General features: G+C 56.0%; 1 protein-coding gene across 2 annotated transcripts; it reads left to right on the top strand.

Moving 5' to 3' along the window:
* Window positions 1-1,737: 1,737 nt before the first annotated feature.
* Window positions 1,738-16,202, top strand: ETV5 (ETS variant transcription factor 5). 2 transcript variants are annotated; one of them, XM_030495794.1, is made up of 13 exons: window positions 1,738-1,896; window positions 2,448-2,585; window positions 2,702-2,789; window positions 2,939-2,986; window positions 3,096-3,146; window positions 8,691-8,820; window positions 8,959-9,210; window positions 10,945-11,207; window positions 11,971-12,030; window positions 12,501-12,569; window positions 12,879-13,048; window positions 14,086-14,187; window positions 14,342-16,202. In XM_030495794.1, exons 2-13 carry the CDS (start codon window positions 2,541-2,543, stop codon window positions 14,561-14,563), a joined length of 1,500 nt encoding a protein of 499 aa, XP_030351654.1. In that variant the 5' UTR covers window positions 1,738-1,896; window positions 2,448-2,540; the 3' UTR covers window positions 14,564-16,202. The 2 variants fall into 2 exon arrangements, with proteins under 2 accessions (XP_030351654.1, XP_030351655.1); XM_030495795.1 differs by lacking the exon at window positions 1,738-1,896 and having other exon boundaries at window positions 2,195-2,585; window positions 2,705-2,789.
* The last annotated feature ends 5,186 nt before the right edge of the window (window positions 16,203-21,388 follow it).

Here is a 21,388-nt window from a genome sequence, read left to right as displayed (position 1 = left end):
GATCCCAAACAGGAGGTGCCTGATTCGGAGTTCCGGGGCTGAAAGGGTGTTGTCAGCAGCAGTGCAATGGAGTGATGCTCGGTGGGAGATGCAACTGCCTAAATTTGGAGCCTGCAATTTTTCAGATGGTTTTTTTTTTTTCCCCATGAGTGGGCTCTAAATTTAGCAGGAGCCGGTCGCCATCCCCCCTCCCAGCCCTGGCTCTCCAGGGGCTTCAGCTCCTCACAAGGCACATCTGTGGCCTCGCACCCGCTTGACCCACTGCTGCGCTCAGCCGCCATCACTTCTCCCTCTGCTGGGTGGCAGCGAGAGGCCCAGAGGTGCTGAGCAGCCCCAGGCGGTGCAGGGCTGCGTGGCTGCCTTGGGTCGCTGGTTGCGCCCCGCTCCGCAATGACCCGGCATGTCCTCAGCAGCCTGCCTTGTTCCCCAGCCCAGGTTTTGTCACCCACCTGCCCGTGTGTCATCTGCTAATTTTACCAGTGGTGATTTAATCCTGGTTGCCTGTGTGCAGAGGGGAAGTGAGAACGCCAGCAGAGCACCCCAGGAACGATCCCTGAGCAGCAAGGACATCCCGTGCCCTCTGTGTGCTTCCCCCTGTGCTGGGGGGGGATGCAGGCACCTGGTGGGCAGTGTATCCTGGCAGGTGTCCTCTCAAATACAACACAGGACATGATGGCAGATGAGCTACCAGCCATTCACCAGCTTCATCCCTGGGAGATGGTGGTGGCTCTGGAGGACTCTAGAAGCTCACCAGTACCCCAATACTGACAGAGAAATCCTACCAGCAGCACAGAAACATGCTAGGCAGCTCTCCCAAGACACTGGCAAGGCCATGGCCTGAAGCCAAGGATTTCAAAATGGTCAGGAGCCCGTACCAACAGGCTTCCTAAGGCCTAACTTCCCAGGATTCGAGCAGAAGGCTCCTCACCTTTCCCAAGCTCAGAATGCACTTGACATAGCAACGCGAGGCCCTCAGCAGCATGGCTGTGTTGTAAGCTCGTTCCCAATCCTCTGAGCTATTTGCAGTCCTGCAAGGGCTTGTGTCAACAAAGCCACCCCAGGGGATCTGTGACCACAGCAGCCACAAAGCCCCTGCAGGTAGGAACTGGTTTTCTTATGGTCTCCTCCAAAGAGCCCTTCTTAAAGACAAACTTTGCCCCCAGGGTGCCTGCAGGGGAAAGGCTGCCAAACCCAGCACTCAGGCATGGGCTAGCCCCGGGCTCGCAGGGCACAGACCCGCGTGATGGCATCTTGCTAGTGCAGAACTGCCTCCCAGGAAAGCAGAGGGGACTCCATTGGCATGCGGGGCCTGAGACCCACCCCATCTGCAGAGCTGCAGGTTCTTGGGCACTGCGCGTAGGGATGGGGCTTCTCTCCGTTCCCGCTCGGATTCGGCCCCTAGACTGTCCCGCCGACCCTCCAAAGCCGCCCGTTAAGCACCTCCAATCACCCTACTGGAGGGGGCCGCGGCCCCTTTAAATCCTGCGCGGCCGCGGCCCCACCCGCCGGCCTCATCCCCTTCTTTTTTTTGTGAATGAAAAACGTTCCCCGCGGAGCCAATGCAAATCACGCCGCGCCCATTGGCTGCCGCCGCCCCCGCCCACCCAGCCGGCCTCAATGGTGCTCGGCGGAGCGGCGCGCGGGCGGGCACGCAGTCGCGCTGCAGCCAATCAGACGGCGCGGGCGGCAGAGCGGCGGCGCTCGATTGGCTGGCTCCAAGGGTAAACAAGCAGCGCGGGGCGGGGCGGGACGCGGCGGAGGCCGCTGGCTCGGGGGCTGCGGGAGCAGAGCGGCAGCGCGGTGCCCGCGCGCGGAGCGGCCCCTTCCACGGCCCCGGCTCGCCCGGCTGCGGCTGAGCCCGCGGCGGTTCAGCCGAGCCCGCGGCTCCCCGGCCGGGTACGCGGGGCCTGGCGGCGGGGCGCAGCGCGGCCCGGGGCGGGGGAGGTGTTTATGAATGGCGCGGGCCGTGCGGTGTGAATGGCGGGGGGGGGGGTGGGGGCGCCAGCGCGCACGGGGGGGAGGGGAGGAGAGGCGGAGTTTATGAATGGGGCGCGCGGGGCGGCGTGGGAATGGTCCCGGCTGCGGCGCGGCCCTGCTAGCGCCTAGCACCAGCAGGGGCGGGGGGAGGCGAGGCGTGTGCGGAGCCCTCCTTCCCTGCCTCCCTCCTTCCCTGCCTCCCTCCTTCCCTGCCTCCCTCCTTCCCTGCCTCCCTCCTTCCCTGCCTCCCTCCTTCCCTGCCTCCTCCCGCTCCCACGGCGCGTGATGTCACGCCCGTTTCTATAGAAATTGGGTGACATCACGAGCCGGGGGGCTGCGACCCGCCACGGCAGGAGCGGGCCGGCTCCCCGGGGAGGCGCGGCGGCCCCGCACCGAGCCAGCCCCGGGGGCGGTAGGGGCCGGGACCCGATCCTGACACCTCCCCTCCCCTCTCCCAACCCCCTCGCCAGCCGCGCACCTGCCGGAGCCTGGGCAGGACCCCCCCTTCCCGGGCCGGCGTCGATGCTGAGCGGGCCGGGGGGACTCCCCACCTCCCCTGCACCATGGACGGCTTCTACGACCAGCAGGTTCCCTTCATGGGCCCCGGGGTAAGTTTGCCCTGTGCATCTCCCCCTGCCCCATCCACCCTGTCCTTGGGGGCATCCGTTCCCCCGTCCTTGGGGGCTGCCACCCTCACGGGTTGTTGTCACCCTGGTTGTTGCAGAAGTCCTGCGCAGAGGAGGGCCGAGGCTGGTCGGGATCTGATAGGAAAAGGAAATTTTTGGAGACTGACCTGGCCCACGACTCAGAAGGTAGGCAGGGCTGGCCTAGGCAGCCGTGGCCTCGCTGCGGTCCCGCGAGGCCGCTCTCCTCACATTTGTCAGTTTAGAAATAATCCTGTGAATAATGGCAGTTTTATTTATTCTTCTGTGGAGTGCATAAGTCTTTCACTCTGTTCCAGAGCTCTTCCAGGATCTCAGCCAGCTCCAAGAGGCCTGGCTAGCTGAAGGCAAGTCTTCTCCTCCTCCTTTTGCCATGTAAAATCTCTCTGCGAGCATTTTTTTTTGAGAACTGAAAACGCCATAAACCTGGGTTTTTTTGTTGTTGTTTTTTTTTAGCTCAGGTCCCTGATGATGAACAGTTTGTCCCAGATTTCCAGTCTGAAAGCTGTAAGTGATTGTTCTGGGGGTTTTATTCTCTGGGGGGAAATGTTTGGGTGCCTTTGCAAAGCCTTGCACTGGGTTTGGAGCTACTTCCTTGGGAAAGCAGTTGTTGCTGGGGCTGAAACTGTGAAGTCTCAGACTTGGGAGAAAGCACGTGTGGTTTGGGTTCATCGAGATGAAACTTGCATTGTCCCATCCCTTTTAAATAGGAGAAAACTACGGCCAAATGCATGAAAATATTTCTAACTGATCTCTGGGCTCCTCTGAGACTCGCTGCTTGTTCATAGTAATGGTGATTTGCTTATAAACACTTCTTTTCCTTTTCAAGTGGAAGCACGAGCCTGTGCTGGGCTCCTTGGTTAGCCACAATTTCTGCAGTTTCTGGAGCTTTTTAACAGCCCTGGCCCAGCGCTGTTGGCAAGAGTGGACCTGAGCGGTGAAACTTGAGCCGCTTTAAGCAGCATTAATCACTGGCAAGTGAGCATGTTTAAAAGGAGGCCAGTGAAAATGCAGTTCCTCTTGAATTGCATAAGAGTGAGAGTTGGTTCTGAGCTGTGGTTTGTTGCTGAAATGGGTTAGCGGCAAGGGCAGGGGCTGGTTAATGGTGTGTGCTACTTCGTGGCTCTCAGGCACTGGCTCTTCTGGGTCGGAGGGCAAGGGGGGATCAGGATGTTTTGAGTCGTTACCTGGCAAACAGAACGAGTGGCGTGGTGTTGGTGGCTGGGTTTTGCTGCTGAGCCAGACAGCTACACAACTTAAAGGAAATCAAATTTAGCCTGCAGTCGAACAGATTTTTTCATTCCAGCTTTGTCACAGCATGCAGCAGGGTATCTTCTCCTACAGTAAAACGCATGTTAATTATTGCTCTTTGATTACTTCTGAGTGGGAAGCTTGCCATTAAATTGTTCCAGACAGCCCAAGTTTCAGATGCGTTTTTTCCCTTGTCTCCCCTGAGATAAAAGGCGAGCCCAGAGTCAGAATCGCAACTGGCTGTTGACATCCTAGCGCAGCCTGGCAGCTCTTGCTTGGAGCAGTAGAAACCGCAGCGAGCGTGGGAGGGTGGCTCTTGGAGCTGAAGCTGTTTCCAGTGCCTTTTGGCAGTCTCTTGTTTCCTTGTAACCTGAAGAGCTCAGAGAGGAGAGACAAACTTTTCTGGGTGATGCAGGGAAAGGAAAGGAAAGAAAGAAACAAAAGGGGGCATTTGGTCGAGACTCAAAATGTTCTCCCGACCTGCTCAGCCTCTGCAGACCTGGCGTTGAAACGACTTTGTCACTTGAAAGGAGATCTCCTTATGTGACTCCCTGCTGTAATTACCTTCTCTAACTGTCCCAGGCAGGGAAAGCAAAGGTTTTCTGGGCTGTGCTGGCTGTGGGGGCTCAGTCCAGCCAGTCCAGTGGAAGGGAAACGGGCAGCCTGGCTCTTCCATACCAGCACTAGAGAGAGTTTGAAGAGGAGAGGGTCTCTAGCTTAATGCTTTCTGGCTACATCTTCTCATTTCATTATGGATTTGAACTGTGTGTAGTGTAGGAAGAAAAAGAGGGATGAATTTGATGCAGCCTCCCTCCTGCATCCAGCTTTTGCTAAAGGGGATATGCTTCTTTTCCAGGCTGGGGGTCATGTTGGGTTCAGTGCCCACTGGCTCCTGAGGGAAGGCAAGTCCTTAGTTCCTATGGATGTGTGCAGGCATGCACTGGACTCTGTTCCTGCAGTTGTGCAGCTCCGTGCCTTTTCCCTGAGGAAGTTGCTGCTCTCTTGTCCTGAACAAACCAGCTCCATCACCTGCCCCATGGCCCTGGCATTCCCAGGGCCAAGCTTCCTCTGCACAGTAGCAAAAAGGGAGAAGCCAGGCTCAGTTTGATGCTGTTGCTGTGGGGGATGCTGCCACGTGTGCCATGTGAGTCTCAGAGATGCTCCAAACTGCAGCATCGTTCTCACCTTGCTAAAGAACGCCTCATGGCATGGCAGCTGCCTGCAGCTTGGCTGCTGCCAGCTCGCTGCTCCTGGTTGTGTAGCATGGGGGGTCCCTGGCAGACATGGGCTTAAGGTTGGGGTTTGGCAGCAAAGTGCCATAACACACCGGAGGGCGGCAGGTTGCTGCTCTGGGGAGGAAATCCCGCCGGAGGGCTGGGGAAAGCAGGGCTCCTCTGAATAAGGGATGCGTTGTTCTCGGCACCCTGGACTGAGCAGCAAGAGGCTGGATTCGGTGCTTATGAGCTACCCAGAGCAGTGGCAGATCCCCCTGGAAGGGTGAGGAGATTGTGAGTGACTCTGGGATAGGCTCTCCAGTGGTGCAGTCTGGGGAGAAGGGTGTGTGTACAATGTTATATCTCGATCGGTTCTTTAAGTAACTGGGAAGCAATGGGGTCAAGCTGAGGAGATCAAGCACCACCACAGGAGGCTTTGGCATTTGCAGGGCTTGCTCCCAGGGAACTTGTGGCTCCCTGCATGGGCAGCATGTGGTTAAAGCCATGGCAGGGCACGGAGTGGAGTTTCTTACACGCCAAAATGAAAGCAGGAGGTTTGTTTCTGAGGAAGGGTTGTTTAAACAAAGGAAAGCGGGAACCTGGCTTCTATTTCTGGCTCCTCTCCTGGCGTGACCTTGGGCGCGTCCTGTAACGCTGGGGAATGGAGGGGCAGACGTGGAGCACAGCTTCTAGGTGACGGCTTGAGTGGGTGCCAAGGTCCCCAGCTGGTGGCCAGGCTGGAAATGGTTTGGTTGCCTTCCCTGTGGCTTGAGCAGTGGGTGCCGCCAGCCAAGACAATATCCTGTGTGCTCGGCCTCTTAGAGGTGCCATCATACTGAAGGTTGGGGAACAACCTGCCCTGTCCCCCACCAAGGGCTTCACTAGCAATTCAAGGTCCTGAATGGCTTTGGGATGTCACCTTTCACATGGCAGATGTCTTAGCTGAAGATTGATGTTTGGGGCACCTCCAGCGTGGCTGGTGGTGTGGCACTGCTGGCTATGCCTGAGCCCCTCACCTTCCCCTCCTGATTGTGATGCCCTGTTGGCCAGGCACAGCAGTGACATGTGTGTCCAGTCCCCTTGCCTGGCCTCCGTGGGGTCCTGCCCTCCCCAGGGGCTAAGGCAGCCCAGCGAGGGGCTGCCAGGCACCCAGGGGTGCTCTCTCTGCTTCCATGGCTCAGTCCTGGCACAGGTGTGCTGAGGTGCGTTCTCCAGCCCCATCTGTAGTTAAGCTTCTTCTCTGCCTATTTTTATATACTTTTTTAGCTTTTAATTATAGTCCCAGCTCAGAACCGGAAAGGTTAAAAGCGCTTGTGCACTCAGTGTGCCTTTGAGGCACTGGGGCAGGGCACCTCCTTCCCTGGGAACCCTCCTGCCCCCTTCCCAGCTCTCTGCCTGGCCACTTGCCACCTGGCACCTAAACCCAGCTCCTTCCTCCCCCGAGAGCTGCACCCCGGGCCTCGGTGCCCCTCTCTGCTCCCAGGCACTCCGGCATTGCCGCCCTGGCTGGCCATGAGCGCGCCTTGCCAAGCAGCGCCAGCCGGCCCCGTGGTGTTTGTGTAAGGAATCCAAACGTTGCACAAAGTCCGGGCTCGGCCAGCTGGTCTCTGTTAGGATCTTAAGGCTCGTTTCCCTTTTCTTGAATGGCAGTGCTAAGCTCTGGGGAAATTTTTCTTTTCTTTCTTTTTTTTTTTTTTTTCCTTCCCCGGCCACATGAATGGAGCGCTCCAAATTGTTTATGAATGGAGGGTGGTGCCTGCTCAGAGCCTTTTTTTTTTTCCCTTCTTTTTTTTCAATGAATAACCAGGCCCCATTGTACGGCTGGTGGAAAAACAACCCGCTCCAACAACACGAAGCCTGTTAGGGAGAAACATGCCTGCGATAGGCAGCTGGAGCCCTTCCAAAGCCAGCTCCCCTTCGCTTTCCCGCGGGGCGCCCGGGCTTTGCTGCCGCCACGCTGGCCTCCTGTTAAGGCTAGAAATGCTGAGAGCGGCAAAACCTCACTGGGGAGGGGGGATAAATCCGGCTTGGGAGCGGGTGGGGGGCTGTGCTGGCTCAGAGCTGGGCTTTGTGTTTCAAATCCTCCTTGTGGGGGGGGGTTTATGCCCTTGGTACCAGCTGTGCCAGGCCCTTGCAGGAGGGAGGGGGAAGGTGGGGTAGAGAGAGGAGTCAGCAGCTCTTTACAGGTTTTGACAAATTAGGGGAGCAGCTAATTACCTGGCAAGCTGTGAACAGTTGTCCTGGAGCTATTCGTTCCTCTCCACTGTAGCTGGGCTGTGTTTAGACTTTGCATGAAGCTAATACTCCACTTCCGATTAGTCTTGGCTCTCTGCTGCAGGCACTATTTAGGTAAAGATCTCTGAGGCGCTTTCCCTTTCCTAGAGCGCCTGCTTTTAGAAATGAAGTAGGTTAAGCATATATTACTTGGTTTAAAATTATATATAGTGAGTGGGCTTGGGAGGGGGCTGGGAAGGATTTGGGTTTAATGGGATGTTTGCCACTTGAACTCATACAGTTGTGGGACCCCTTGGAGCGTCTTGGCTGAGGAAGGTGGATCCCATTAAGCTGCTTGCCAACTCTCTGGCCAGCTCACTGGGAGCTGGGTATGCCCCGCAAGGGTGACCAGGTCACTTTGTCCTGCGTACAAGCTGTGCTGGGATGGTAGGACTGCCCAGGCTCTGCCCTCCCCTGTAGAAATCAGGCCCTGCCACCCCAGCTCAGTCTGCCAGCAGGTCATGGTCTGCTAGGGCACCATCCTGCCATGGTTTGGTTGCCTAATGCTCCCCGGGGGGTAATTCAGCACCTGATTCATGAGCAAAAAGCACCCAAGCAGATGCTCCCCCATCACCTTCTGCCATGTGAGTGGGCCTGTATCACAGAATCATGGAATGGTTTGGGTTGGAAGAGACCTTAAAGAGCATGTAGTTCCAACCCCCTGCCATGGGCAGGGACACCTTCCACTAGAGCAGGTTGCTCCAAGCCCCGTCCAACCTGGCCTTGAACACTGCCAGGGATGGGGCAGCCACAGCTTCTCTGGACAACCTGTGCCAGTGTCTCACCACCCTCACAGGGAAGAATATTTCTTTCTAATACCTAATCTAAATCTCCCCTCTGTCAGCTCAAAGCCATTCCCTCTTGTCCTGTCACTATATGCGCTCGTCAAAAGTCCCTCTCCAGATTTCTTGTCAGCCCCTTTAGGCACTGGAAGCTGCTTTAAGGTCTCCCTGGAGCCTTCTCTTCTCCAGGCTGAACAAGCCCAGCTCTCTCAGCCTGTCTCCAGAGCAGAGCTGCTCCAGCCCTGGGAGGATCTTCACGGCCTCCTCTGGACTCACTCGAGCACCTCCATGTCCCTCTTGTGTTGGGGCCCCAGAGCTGGATGCAGCACTGCAGGGGGGGTCTCACCAGAGCAGAGCAGAGGGGGAGAATCCCCCCCCTCGACCTGCTGGTCACGTTCCTTTTGATGCAGCCCAGGACACGGTTGGTTTCTGGGCTGCGAGTGCTCACTGAGAGGTCATGGTGAGCTTCTCATTGACCAACACCCCCAGGTTCTTCTCCTCAGGGCTGATCTTCCTCTGTCTCATTGCAGTGGTCCTGCACGCTCCACCTCCGGCAAAGATCAAGCGGGAACTGCACAGCCCTTCCTCAGAGCTGTCGTCCTGCAGCCATGAGCAGGCTCTCTGTGCCGGCTATGGGGACAAGTGCCTCTACAATTGCTGGTAGGTAGCATGGTGGCTGCTGCTGCCCACAGACCCCTTGGGCCACAGTGGCAGGGATTTGTCTTGCTTGTCCCTCTGCTATGCAGAGGTGTCCTTGTTAGTGTTGCTGTCAGTGCCCAACCCCTCTCCCCTCCGCAGTGCCTATGACAGGAAGCCCCCCGCCGGGTTCAAGCCATTAACGCCGCCTGCCACGCCGGTGTCTCCTGCGCACCAGGGATCAGCCCTGCCACCACCGGCCCCAGCCGTGCAGGCGGCGGCCCATGGGGCAGCCCCAGCGCCGCACGCGCTGCAGGAGCAGAGGCAGCAGACCTTCGCCGTGCCGCGGCCGCCTCACCCGCCCATGCACATGCCAAAGATGATGTCTGAAAACCAATACCCCGCAGAGCACAGGTAAGGCTTCCCCAACCCGAGCTAGCGCTGGCGTCTTACAGGTGTTTATGGGAGCTGCAGCCCTCATGAGATGGATCGGTGGCCTCAAAGCATGGGGAAGGAGGAAGGGTGCCTGTTCCCTTGTCCCCATGTTGTGGTTGCAGACTATAAGGCCAGATGTTGCTGCCTGGGGTCCAGTGTAAACTAGTGCTTGCTGCTTCCCACTGGGATCTTGTGACTCTTTCTCCCCAGGAGGCATTCCCTGCTAACAGGGATCTCATCTTCCCAGCTCTGGGGATGCTGGGCAGACCCCTTGCCTCCCCCTTGGGAAAGGCGAGGGAGGCAGAGGCTGCTCCCTGCATCCATCCCTGTGGCAATAGGCAATGGTGCTGAGTCAGGGCTCCTGCTCTTCTCTCTCCCACCCACTGCAGCTCTCTGCTGAGCTGAGCCTTGCTGGGCTGGGGAGCTGCAAGCATCCCCATCCTGCCCCTGAACACCCTCAGGCTGAGGGTCGGTCCTTAGCTTCCCTGTCGATTGCACAGCATCCCTTTGATTTTGGGTCTGTGGAGGGAGAGACCCCGCTTCCTCTCCAATGGCCTTGTCACCCATTACCTCTGCGTCCCTGGAGGCTTTGTTGGTCACCTCCCTCGCCCTGGCTTTGCTCACGCTGTTGGTAGGTTACATGGTGCATGTCACAGCTAACCTCCATCTTTACTTGTGGCCTCCTGGATGCCCTTTGCTGTGGTGTCACCGGTGGTGGGGTGTCACCTATCGGCATGGGGCTGGAATGTGGTAGCCTGGAAAAGGCCATGGAAACACTCAGTATGTGCCCAGGGCGGGTGAGCATCCCTCCCCAGGCAAAGTGGGGCTTGGCTCTGGGTGACCTTCAAGCTATGTGGGGGGCTGGGCGCAACCCCTCGGGAAGCGCCATGCCAGCGCGGGGCTTGGGTTTCACTCAGGAAGGGCAGAGGGACACCACTCGGAAATGGAGTAATCCCAGCCCGGCAGCTGGGAGGGCTCTGGTTACAAAGGCAAATGGCACAAGGCCAGCGAGAGGAGCTGGGTGCGGAGATCAGAGATCGCCTTTCAAGGTGCCGGAGGATGAGGGGATGTGGCAGCACCCCCTCGAGATGGTCCCTTATCCAGGGACGGTGCTGGAGCTTGAGCTGGCAGCGGCAGCACCCCGGAGCTGAAAATAGTGCTCCCTGCCACCAAGTCCAAGGTTTAATCCCAGCCGCACAGGCGGATTAGAGCTGTGGAGTGGATTTGGCTTTGCGTAAGCGCCTGCCCAGGTGCAGCATCCCCTGGGCCCTGCAGTTCTTACCACCCCAGGTGGGGGGGAAGGGGGGCGCATTTTAGTGCTTTACAGAGATTCTACTGTGTTGGGTGGCTTTTTGTTTCCTTTTCCCACCCCTATCCAGATATCCTGGCTGCAGCACCAGGCTGCCATCACCTAGTGCTTTGCAGTGATGGCCCATGTGCTGTCCTCTTCCTCCAGTGGGGAGGTCCCTCGCACTTGGAGGGGAATGGGGCTCTCCAGTACCCCACTGCGTCCCTACAGGACAAGCCCTCGTGGTGCCTGTGCTCACAAGGAACCTCATGAGGAACAGTGGGTGGGACACCATGCTGCTGAAACCACCCCAGCAGCACACTGGTCTGAGGACACCGAGCCAGCGTGGGGTCCTGCTCTGGGGTAGGGGCAGCAGTGTGCCAGCATGGCTGACCCTGCCCCAACGCTGAGTCCTCTCCCTGCAGGTTTCAGAGGCAGCTGTCTGAGCCCTGCCACCCCTTCCCGCCGCAGCCCGGGGTCCCTGGGGACAGCCGCCCTGTCTACCACCGGCAGCTGTCAGAGCCCCTCGCCCCTGCCGCCCCTCGCCCCCCTCAGGGATTCAAGCAGGAGTACCATGACCCGCTCTACGAGCATGGTGGTCCCAGCCTGCCCGGCCCTGCCCCCAGCCACGGCTTCCAGCCCCCCATGGGCATCAAGCAGGAGCCTCGGGACTACTGCATCGACTCAGGTGGGTGCGAGCTGCAGGCCAGTCCAGTGCTGGTGCTCGGGGGGGTGTATGGGTTACCCCACCAGCACTCAGGGAGCAGAGCTGTTTCTGCCATCTGTGGCTTGTGGGCACAGAGTTGAACCTTAAGTGTCAAGTGTTGCATCACGCTGAGGCTCCCATGGCACTGAAGCTGTTGCTTCACATGGTAGATGATCATTCCTTTCCCTTTTTATCCCCCTTCTTTTTCCTTTCCCATGTGGGGGGCTAGAGCAGGAATTCGCCAGATGCCACGCAGTGTGGTTTGTGCTGTAGCACAGGCTGGGGTGCCCCATGGCACTCGACAGGTCCCCCTGCAACCCTGGCCTGGGGCCAGCTGTGATTTCTGGCTGCTGGACCCCACCAGCATCACGGAAAAATCCTCTAATCGCCTTAGGACCTAAAAATACCCCGACCTCAGGATGGAGGATGGCACGGCTGAGCAGATGCCTCCCTCCCCGCGGGGCCAGAATAACATGGTGAAAACCGCAGGCTGACTTAAACCTTGCTCCCAGCGCTCGTTCCAGTGCGCTCCCCCCGCAGTCACTCTGGGTTTTCCGCAGAGTGGGGGGTGGGGGCTGGACGAGGTGCTGTGGCTCAGGGAGTGCTGGTGGAGGGGGTGGAGATGGAAGATGCCCAGGCTTGGCCAGAGGATGTGCTTGGGGAGTGGAGGGGGAAAGATGCTGCTGGGTGCTTGGTGGGCCCCATGGAACCCAAGTCCTTAACACCACTTTCATGTCCCTTGCAGAAGTGCCTAACTGCCAGTCCTCATACCTACGGGGGGGTGTCTTCCCTAGCAGCCATGACGGTGAGTGTACCTCTACTCATGGGTATCCCTAGCGTGTCCCATAGCTCCCTCAGGGCACGCAGAGCTGCTGAGCACCCCGAAAGCACCCATGAGAGCCCCGTGGTACCTGCAAGAGCCTGCATGCGAGCAGCACTGGCACCAACGCTAAAACCAGCACCTGTGCTGTGCAGCCACTGGCCCCTGCGAGCATGCTGCGAGGACACAGTAGTGCCATGTAATCTGGGATAACGCACCCAACAGAGCTGCTAAGAGGGTTCTTGTTTCCCCAACTCCCTGGGGTGAGGGGGACAGAGCTGTGTGCACTCAGCTGGCAAGCTGGTGTGATGCTATTGAAATATCTGGGGGATGGGTCTGCTCCCAGCACTGGGGAGTGGGATCCTGTTTCTGGATTAAGTCAAGCCAGGGTTTTTTGGGGGTCCAGCTGGGGTGGTGAAGGGAACCTTTGCTCACTGAGGTTCTCTTCCCCGTAGGATTTTCATATGAAAAGGACACACGATTGTATTTTGACGACACATGCGTGGTACCAGAGAGGCTGGAGGGTAAGAACTCGGCCCCAGAGGAGGGAGGGCTGGGGGGTGACCAGGGCTTACAGGGCTCACAGAGGCTGGGCCCTATAGTGGCCAGCTTTTAAAGCCTAGCTGTGGTGGCACAGTGCTCTTGAGAGCTGCTGAGCATCATCCTGCACAGCTGCTTGGCATCATGGCCATCAGTGCTATACCCTGTGCCTCACCTGCCTGCATGCCATCACCTGCACCTCTCCCCTCTCCAACTCTGTGGCCTGACCCTGCACAGAGGGTCCTGGCACAGGGATGAGCCCAGTTTAATCAGCTGTGTCTTGGTGCGGGCAGGTAAAGTGAAGCAGGAGCCCACCCTGTACCGTGAGGGCCCTCCCTACCAGCGGCGTGGGTCCCTGCAGCTCTGGCAATTCCTGGTCACCCTCCTGGATGACCCTGCCAATGCCCACTTCATCGCCTGGACTGGTCGGGGAATGGAGTTCAAGCTGATCGAGCCTGAGGAGGTACGTGGGATCCTGCCCCAGCAGCAGGCATGTCAGAGGTGGGGATGTAGCCTGAGGGGTGGGTGGCAAATCCTTCCCATGCAACACAGCAGTTTACACTTGCAGTCTGGGCAGCTTTTGAGGGCAAGAGGGGAAAAGCCAGGAGAATCCCCTCCCTTGACCTGCTGGTCATGCTCCTTTTGATGCAGCCCAGGACACAGCTGGTTTCTGGGCTGCGAGCGTGCACTGCTGGGTCATGTTGAGCTTCTCATCAACCAACACCCCCAAGTCCTCCTCAGGGCTGCTCTCAGTCCAGTCTCTGCCCAGCCTGTATTTGTGCTTGGGATTGCCCTGACCCAGGTGCAGGACCTTGCACTTGGCCTTGTTGAACTGCATGAGGTTTGCACTGTCCCACCTCTCCGGCCAGTCAAGGGGATCCATTAAACTCACCTTTAACCTCCTCCGCTGCCTCTCAGCACAGCACACACTGTGCTCCCGGAGCCACCAGTGCTCACTGGCCACAGTGGCATGGCCCAGACCTGCTGCTGGGCCATGGCTCCCTCCCTCCCAAACTGCTCCTGGATCCTTTGCCTTGGATCCCTGGTCTGTGCTGGAGCTATGCAGCTCTGTGGAGGGTGACACAAGAAGAAACTGGGGAGTGATCGAAAGCAGCTGTGGTGCTGAGCTGCGCATTGTGGGTAATTACCCATAATATCTCTTAATGCATGGAAATTGTGGGAGGTTGGGTGGTTGTGGTTTTTTTTTTTTTGTGTTTTTTTTTTTTTTTTTTAGCATCTTTTTTGGCAGACTTCCCTAATCAAATATCTTTTGATTCAGCCCCTGGTTTGGCAGTGGCTGCATTGTGGCGGTGCTTGGAGCTGGAGCACTTACTGCAGCAGGCGGGAGCTGCTCTGGGACCCGGGTGACACTTTCACCCCTGGCTGCTCCATCTCCCAGAAATGAGCCCCTACCCTGCATTTCAGCTGAGATTTCCTTTGAGGATCCAGGTCCAAACCCCAGCTGCAGCCTTCACAGTTGCCACCTCTCTCTGCTTGCAGGTAGCACGGCGCTGGGGCATCCAAAAGAACCGGCCAGCCATGAACTACGACAAGCTCAGCCGCTCCCTTCGCTACTACTACGAGAAGGGCATCATGCAGAAGGTGAGTGATCCTCACTGGGGGTGACTGTCAAGGGGGGTGACTATCACCTGGGGCATAGCAGGAGCTCTGGGGCTAGGTCTAATGTTGGTCATGCCATGCTTGTTATTCCCGAGGGAAGGTGCAGGGCCCTTCTCATGCCCTCCTCTCCTTGCAGGTGGCTGGCGAGCGGTACGTCTATAAGTTCGTTTGTGACCCTGATGCCCTGTTTTCCATGGCCTACCCTGATAACCAGCGCCCCTTCCTGAAGACAGAGCCTGACTGCCCGGTGCCCGAGGAGGAGACGGTGCCGCTGACGCACTTTGAGGACAGCCCAGCGTACCTCCTGGAGATGGATCCCTGCGGCAGCCTTCCCTATGCGGAGGGCTTTGCTTACTGACTCGGCCAGGGTGGCAGAGCCACGAGCACTAGCGCATCCACTTGGGGCAAATACGGTTTTCTAAAGAATATTTTTTGCTGTTCATAAGGAAAAACAAACCCACCAAACTGCATGCACACACAAATTGGAGGAATCTGAAACGCCCTGTGTGTGTCACTGCTGAATTCCCACCCTTCCTGTCCAAGGGCTAGTGCATAGGACTGCCTCTGGCTGGCACCTCCTGCCCAACATCTGCGCGATGCTTTGGGGCGATGGGAGGTAAAGATGCAGGTCTCTGACCCAGGCCCTGTTCCTCACCAGCACCGTGAGGCCTGATGGCTCCAGCAGCGCCCCGGGACCGGGCTGAGCCGCCGTGGCTGCCTCGCCAGTTGTCACGACAATCTGCTTTGCATCGAGCACAATCCGCGTAGCTGCCTTGTGTGGTGGAAAGGGCTTTGATTTGCACAGAGGAGGGATGCGGGGGGGGCCTCGAGGGCCATCACCCCAGGGCTGATGTGCGCAGCATCCTACCCCAACCCTGAGGAGCCTTCTGCCTTCTTCCCAAACCCACCCTCACGGTATCACCTGATATAATGGTTTCCTGCCCCAGGCCCTCCTGCTTTCCTCCCTAACCCCTGCGTCCTCTGTGTCCTATGTTCCTCTTCCCCAGCTCTGGCTGTGGGCATGGGTTGTGTTTCAGGGGAGGAGGTCCTGACCCTATCTCCCTCTTTTCTTTTTCCTTTTTTTTTTTTTCTTTTTGTTTTGGGTTTTTTTTGTGGGTGGTTTTTTTTTTTGGTTTGGTTTTTTTTTGGTTTTGTTTTAGGAGGGGGTGAAAAAGTGTTTCAAAGGTTTCTAAACTGATTTTTATAGATTTTTTTTTTTTTTTTTTTTTTTTTATTTTAAGGCAAAGCTATTTTTTGCAGCCCGGCTGCTGTTCCCAGAGCCCATGGGGATGTGCCCCTGGATTTCCCGGTGGTGTGCCTGCGGCTCCCCAGGATGGCTGCCGAAGTATCTGGTCCACTCCATTTCACCACTCGAGTCCTCTTTCCTTAAGGAACTGGGGCTGAACCCCGGTGCCGGCTCAGCTGCGCTCCCCTCCCTGCTCAGCATGGCCTCGGAGCTGGGCTGCAAGCCTGTGGCAGGTGGGGACAGTGGGGTCCCCTATTCCCTTCCTGGGTACCCCACGTCCTTCCAGCTCCCCCCTCCCTGCTGCGCCTCCTAACACTCCACCACTCATATCCATACCTGCCTGTCCCCTCCACTGGCTACATGTTTTTGTTGTAAATGCTGTATAGGAATTTTTTTCTCTTCCTTAGTTAGCTTTGGTTGGATTTTTTGGGTTGGTTTTGGTTTTTTTTTTTTTTTTTTTTTTCTGATTCATTCTTTTGGGGGAAGTATGAAGATTAACTCTGGGTAGACTCAGTTGCTCTCCCCATTGTGGCTGCAGTGGCCTGTACCCTTGGGGAGCAGTCGGTTGCAGGAACCCCACCTTGGGGCAAAGTTTTAAGCATTTGCTCAGTGTGGCAGATCTGTGGTGCAGAAGGAGTTAATCTGAGGACTGATTTGAAATAACCTTTACTCGAGCAGGGCTATGTATCTCCTGCAAAGCTGCATTACATTCTGTACTGTGTACAATAAAGGATCTTGCTTTCTGTTCCTCCCCGGTTGCCTAGGCCCCTGTTTCGCCCTGTGGGATGCTGCCTGGGCTGGGAGGGAGCCTCTGGGTGGGGCGTATGGTGCTATGTGTCCTTCCTAGGAGCTGGGATCAGGTCACCAGGGCAGAGCTGCCGTCCACCCAGTCCTGGGGCTGTTGTTCCTGGGTCTGGATGTTGCCAAGGATTTCAAAAGCCACATCCAGTGAGAGGATCCCTTTGAAATGGGTGCAGCTTCTTGTGAAGTATTATGTAATATTGACTCTTCCAAAGGTTTCTCAGCTAATGACTCCAGTTGTCTCTGTCCCCTTTGCTCTCCCTCTGGAAACCCAAGCTTCCTGCCATCATGTAGGGCTAAAGCTGGTGCGGACCTTTCGGTGTTGGCACATAGAGAGGAAAGCCCCTTCAAGCACTCCTGGCACTGGTTCACCAGTGCTTACTGGCCCTATTTCCAAGTCTGGGAAACATACCCATGGAGCAGCAGGGTCTGCAAATGGCTGAAGGAGGTGCTTGGAGGACAAGGGCTGCTCCATGAGGACTTGACTCTGATGAAGGGTCTGTGTTTCCCCTGGTGGGCTGGAGAAAAGCTCAAACACCCTCGGCCTGCCCTGTCATGTTGGCCTCTGTGTTGGACACAGCAGGCTGAGCTGGGGTGTCCATCAGCCTCTATCCCCATGCAGGCTGCTGGGACAATGCTGCTGAGACAGCAACAACCCTCCTCTTGCAGGCTGTTTTCACAACCCAGCCTTAGAAATGGCAGTGGATGCTCTTTATATACTGCACCTTGCCCCAGTCTGCACCTGGCTGCCAGCCACGTTGCTAATAGGTCCTTGAGCTGCTCTTCTTCTTTCATCATGCCTGAAGCATTAGGCTGAGCAGAAAAACGTGGATGTCCTCTAGCCCCGGCAGGGCAAAGCAGTGTCCTCAACAACTTGCAAAACCAATTCACCTGGTGTGAAGCCTTCCAAGGAGTTAAATCAGCTGCTTGGCCCCTGAAGGCATCTCATACTCCCTAAGGAACTTTGTGGCACCAAGTCTTGGTGTTTTGGCCCAGGGCACTGGGACCTCAACCCAGTGGCATGGTGTGTGGGACCGGTTGTGACGGTGAGGATGAGCATGTAAGGCAAAGCCTTCATCAAGCGGCTTGTCACACCACAACCCAACTGGCACTGCAAATCCTGCTAGGGGGGTCCAAGAGCATCCCATGTGCTGCTCTTGCCAAAGGTTCAGGGTAGGAAAAGAGGTGTTTTTCTATTCCAGTCTGTCATGCGCAGAGCAAAAGGGGAACACTGGCTTTTAAGTACTCAGGGCATCAAGAATTTGCTCTTCCTTTGAGCCTACTGCACGTCACACCTCCCTCTGCTGCACACAACAGGCTTTTGCTCTGTGCAGAGGGGATGGAGTTTTCTTGGGTGCACAGTCTCACTCGTCTCCCTCTGAGGGCAAGGGACAAGCCACATCTGCTCAGTGTCCTGCCTGCAGATTCGCAGGGATGGGGACAAGAGCTCTCAGGCAGCTCAGAGGCTGGGCAAAACCCTGGTGCTGGCATTGGCCTCTCCAACCCTCCAGATCACAGCTTCCACCACCTACTCAGGTCGTGTGGTAACAAGCCCATCAGTGATTCAGGGTGAGCAAAAATCTGTGATACTGTGTGATAACAAACTGGTAGCTGGTATTGCATGGGGATAAATGTGTTTTCCCTATTTTCTTCTCTTTACACTCTTATAATTTGCACCAAGCTATTCCGTCTCTAGAATAAGAGCTAGGTTTTACCAGATAGTCCAAAAGCTTCCAAATGAGAGGTGCATGTTAAAAATCATTTGGAAAAGAGGAGCCCATAAAAGGGAGAACATCATTACGGGCCTCTACTCATCCATTATTCACTGAGTGCATTTCTGCTTTCCCCATCTCAGAAGGATATAGCTGGACTGGAAAACACTCAAAAAGCAGTAGAGATAGCCAAAGGTCTGCAGCAGCTCTTATACAGGAGCATATAAATAGCCTAGAACTTCCATTTGGGGTAGGATTTGTGGCTCAGGGACTTCATATTTAATAGCCCATGATGGAGCTTTACATCCCTGACTGCAAGAGCATTTGTGGGAAGAATTACTTACCACATGGCTTGTTCTTTCAGCATTTGGCAGGAGCAGCACTGGTGCGGCTCATGAGACCAGGGGTGCTGCATTGTTAGCAGTGGCTCCGCATGAGCGGTGGGATGCATCTCCTGCCTGACTAATGTCCCTTTGCCTCTCATGGCAGCCTCATGCCTGGGCTTTGCAGCTTGTTGTGTGTGTGACTGCTGGGTGCCCTGGCCTGGGAGGCAGGTCCCATCATAGCAACTCCTCTCTTTCCTAGCTCTTCAAACATGATTTTTTTCAGTATGTGGGTTAATTTAGCTTTCAAATGCCTGGAGCAACACGAGTGGCTGCATGTGGGAAGCCAGCTTCAATATGGGTGAGCTCCAGGAAAAAAAAGAGAGGAAATATTTGGGCTGGTGAGTAATCAAAAGGTGAGGACCATCCATCCGCTGGCGCTGTTCTATCACCCATGGGCTCCCTTCACATCAGTCTGGCACCACCTCGTGGATATCCATCTTCTGCTCCTGGCCGCCATGGTGTTTGGCCCTGTAGCACTACAAGATAGCACAGCTGGAAAGATCTTTGGTACCCAAAATGTGCTTGTGTTTCTACCTGCAGGCTGGAGCACTTGCATGGGAGGGAGGACTTCAGCTCCAGGCTTTGTCCTGGGGCTTTATTCTGCTTTAGGCTACAGGCGGGCTGACTTTCATGGGAGATGTGGGTCCAGATCACTAATTCCAAGTCTCCCAGTCCTGGGCAGGCTGTAGGTAGAGGGAGACCACTGAAACCACCTTCTCCAGTGCTTCCATTGAAATGAAAGCAGGGACTGCACAAATATCTTTGGGTGTTTGAGTCCTCTAGAGCTGAACTTCTAGCCACTCATAAGGAGATCATACCATAATAAGCCACTAAGTGGTTTCTGAAACCATTAGCCAATTGCTACGTTAAATGCTCTCAGTGCCATGGGGAAGGATCCATCATTCCTCAGCCCCTTTTTGGAGAGGCAATCAACAAAAAGCTTCCCAGCAAGCTGGGGTGAGGTTCTTCCTCCATTTGAGCTAGGATGGGGTCTTACGTAGGGGAGACCCACAGTGTGGGCAAGCCAGAGCAAAAGGTGCAAGTAGGAGGTTTTGTTTCAGCTGGCAGTAGAGTCAGGGGAAGGGACCAGAGGAGGGAGCTTGGGACTTACCTGGTGTACAAGTAATCAGCCTTAGCTGGGCTGCATCAAAAGGAGTGTGACCAGCAGGGCGAGGGAGGGGATTCTCCCCCTCTACGCTGCTCTGGTGAGACCCCCGCTGCAGTGCTGCATCCAGCTCTGTGGCCCCAACACAACAGGGACGTGGAGCTGCTCGAGTGAGTCCAGAGGAGGCCACAAAGATGCTCTGAGGGCTGGAGCAGCTCTGCTCTGGAGACAGGCTGAGAGCGCTGGGCTTGTTTAGCCTGGAGAAGAGGCGGCTTTGCAGAGACCTTAGGGCAGCTTCCAGTGCCTAAAGGGGCTGACAAGAAATCTGGAGAGGGGCTTTTTACAGGAACATGTAGTGACAGGACAAGGGAGAATGGCTTTGAGCTGATAGAGGGGAGATTTAGATTAGACATTAGGAAGAAATTCTTCCCTGTGAGGGTGGTGAGACACTGGCACAGGGTGCCCAGAGAAGCTGTGGCTGCCCCATCCCTGGCAGTGTTCAAGGCCAGGTTGGACGGGGCTTGGAGCAACCTGCTCTAGTGGAAGGTGTCCCTGCCCATGGCAGATGGTTGGAACTGGATGAGCTTTAAGGACCTTCCAACCCAAAAACTATGATTCTGGAGGCTTTTTATTTTAATAGAAATAAAACCATCCTGGAGAGAACAGATAGCAACTGAGGTGAGAAGCCATGAGCTCCCACAGTAATGGGCTAGCATAGCTGCTACCCTTGCAAGAGCTAGCCAAGCTGGGTTCCTGCCATAAACTTTGCTAGGAAATATGAAGAGATCCAGTGAAAAAAAGTCTTCAAATGGCGCAGCCAGGCCAACCCTGGTACCAGCCTGGGCAGCATCCCTGGGCCTGGCACCCTCTGAGGGCTGTTCCCCACCTGCTGCCCCAGCACCTTCCCCTGCAAGGTTGCGAGAGGACTTGTCGAGGGTGCCCTGCACCTAGACTTGCAGGAATCTGTTTGAAAATCGTGTCTTGGCTTCTTGACTGCCTCGGACCCAGGAGAGGGCAGCAGCAGCCCAGGCTGCAGCCTCACCTACCCTTTTGGAAGCTCGTCTTCATCTCCTAAGCTGCTCAGAGAAAGCTGAGAAAGAAAAGCAATGCATGGAGGGAGCAAGCAAAAAGCAAAAACCCAGTGGGCAGGCTAGCAGTAGTCTCTTGGGCCTCAAAATCGCTTGATTTCAAGGTGGAACCAGAAAGAAAATGGTCTGTCTTTGAAAACAAACTAATGTACCAGGGCTTTCCATGGCAGTCTTTCATTCTTTTGATATTGGTAATCACTGTATGGATGCTTTTAGCAGCACCAGATAGTAAGGTGGCGATGCTGTGGATGTTCCCAACAGAGATGGAAGGTAAGCATAGGCAATGACATGCAGTGCGTGCACTTCACGCTGTTGCAGAGATGCTGAAAGCCCATGAGATCCTGCTCTGGAGCTCTTGTGTCTTCACTCAGAGCACTTCAGGATAATGAAACATGATTACCAGTGCTTCACAGCACACCAGCTGCCTTTCCCCTGCTGAGCTTGCTGTCCCTGAAAGGGAAGGCTGGAGACAGGAGCAGCTTCTACGTCTCCACCTTGGTACCTCAAACACAGGCTTGCTCTCAGCTTGGTCTAAGGTTCACAGCTGAACACCATGAAACGTGTACTGCACATTTTCACTCACAGCATCACCTTTTTAGGTCAGCACCTCCCCATTCAGCGCAGCAGTGGTCCTGCCTTTCAGCCCAGCCAGACTGGCAGCACCCTGCAGGTTTTAATGAATGAGATTACCAGGATGAGTCAGGGAGCAGGTGAGCGGGAGGAAAACATCCGTAGAGCCACACATCCTTTGTCAACACCTTACTGAGCCAACGTGGCTTTTGCTGCAGGCACTTCCATTTCTGTGTGTGTTGTCCTGCCCGTGGCACATGGGCCGCTGTGTGCCC

The sequence above is a fragment of the Strigops habroptila genome, chromosome 8 (assembly GCF_004027225.2).
Source record: "Strigops habroptila isolate Jane chromosome 8, bStrHab1.2.pri, whole genome shotgun sequence".
In the NCBI taxonomy this organism is placed as follows: domain Eukaryota; kingdom Metazoa; phylum Chordata; class Aves; order Psittaciformes; family Psittacidae; genus Strigops; species Strigops habroptila.
Note: the sequence above shows the minus strand (reverse complement) of the source record. Positions and strands in the feature narration are given on the sequence as shown.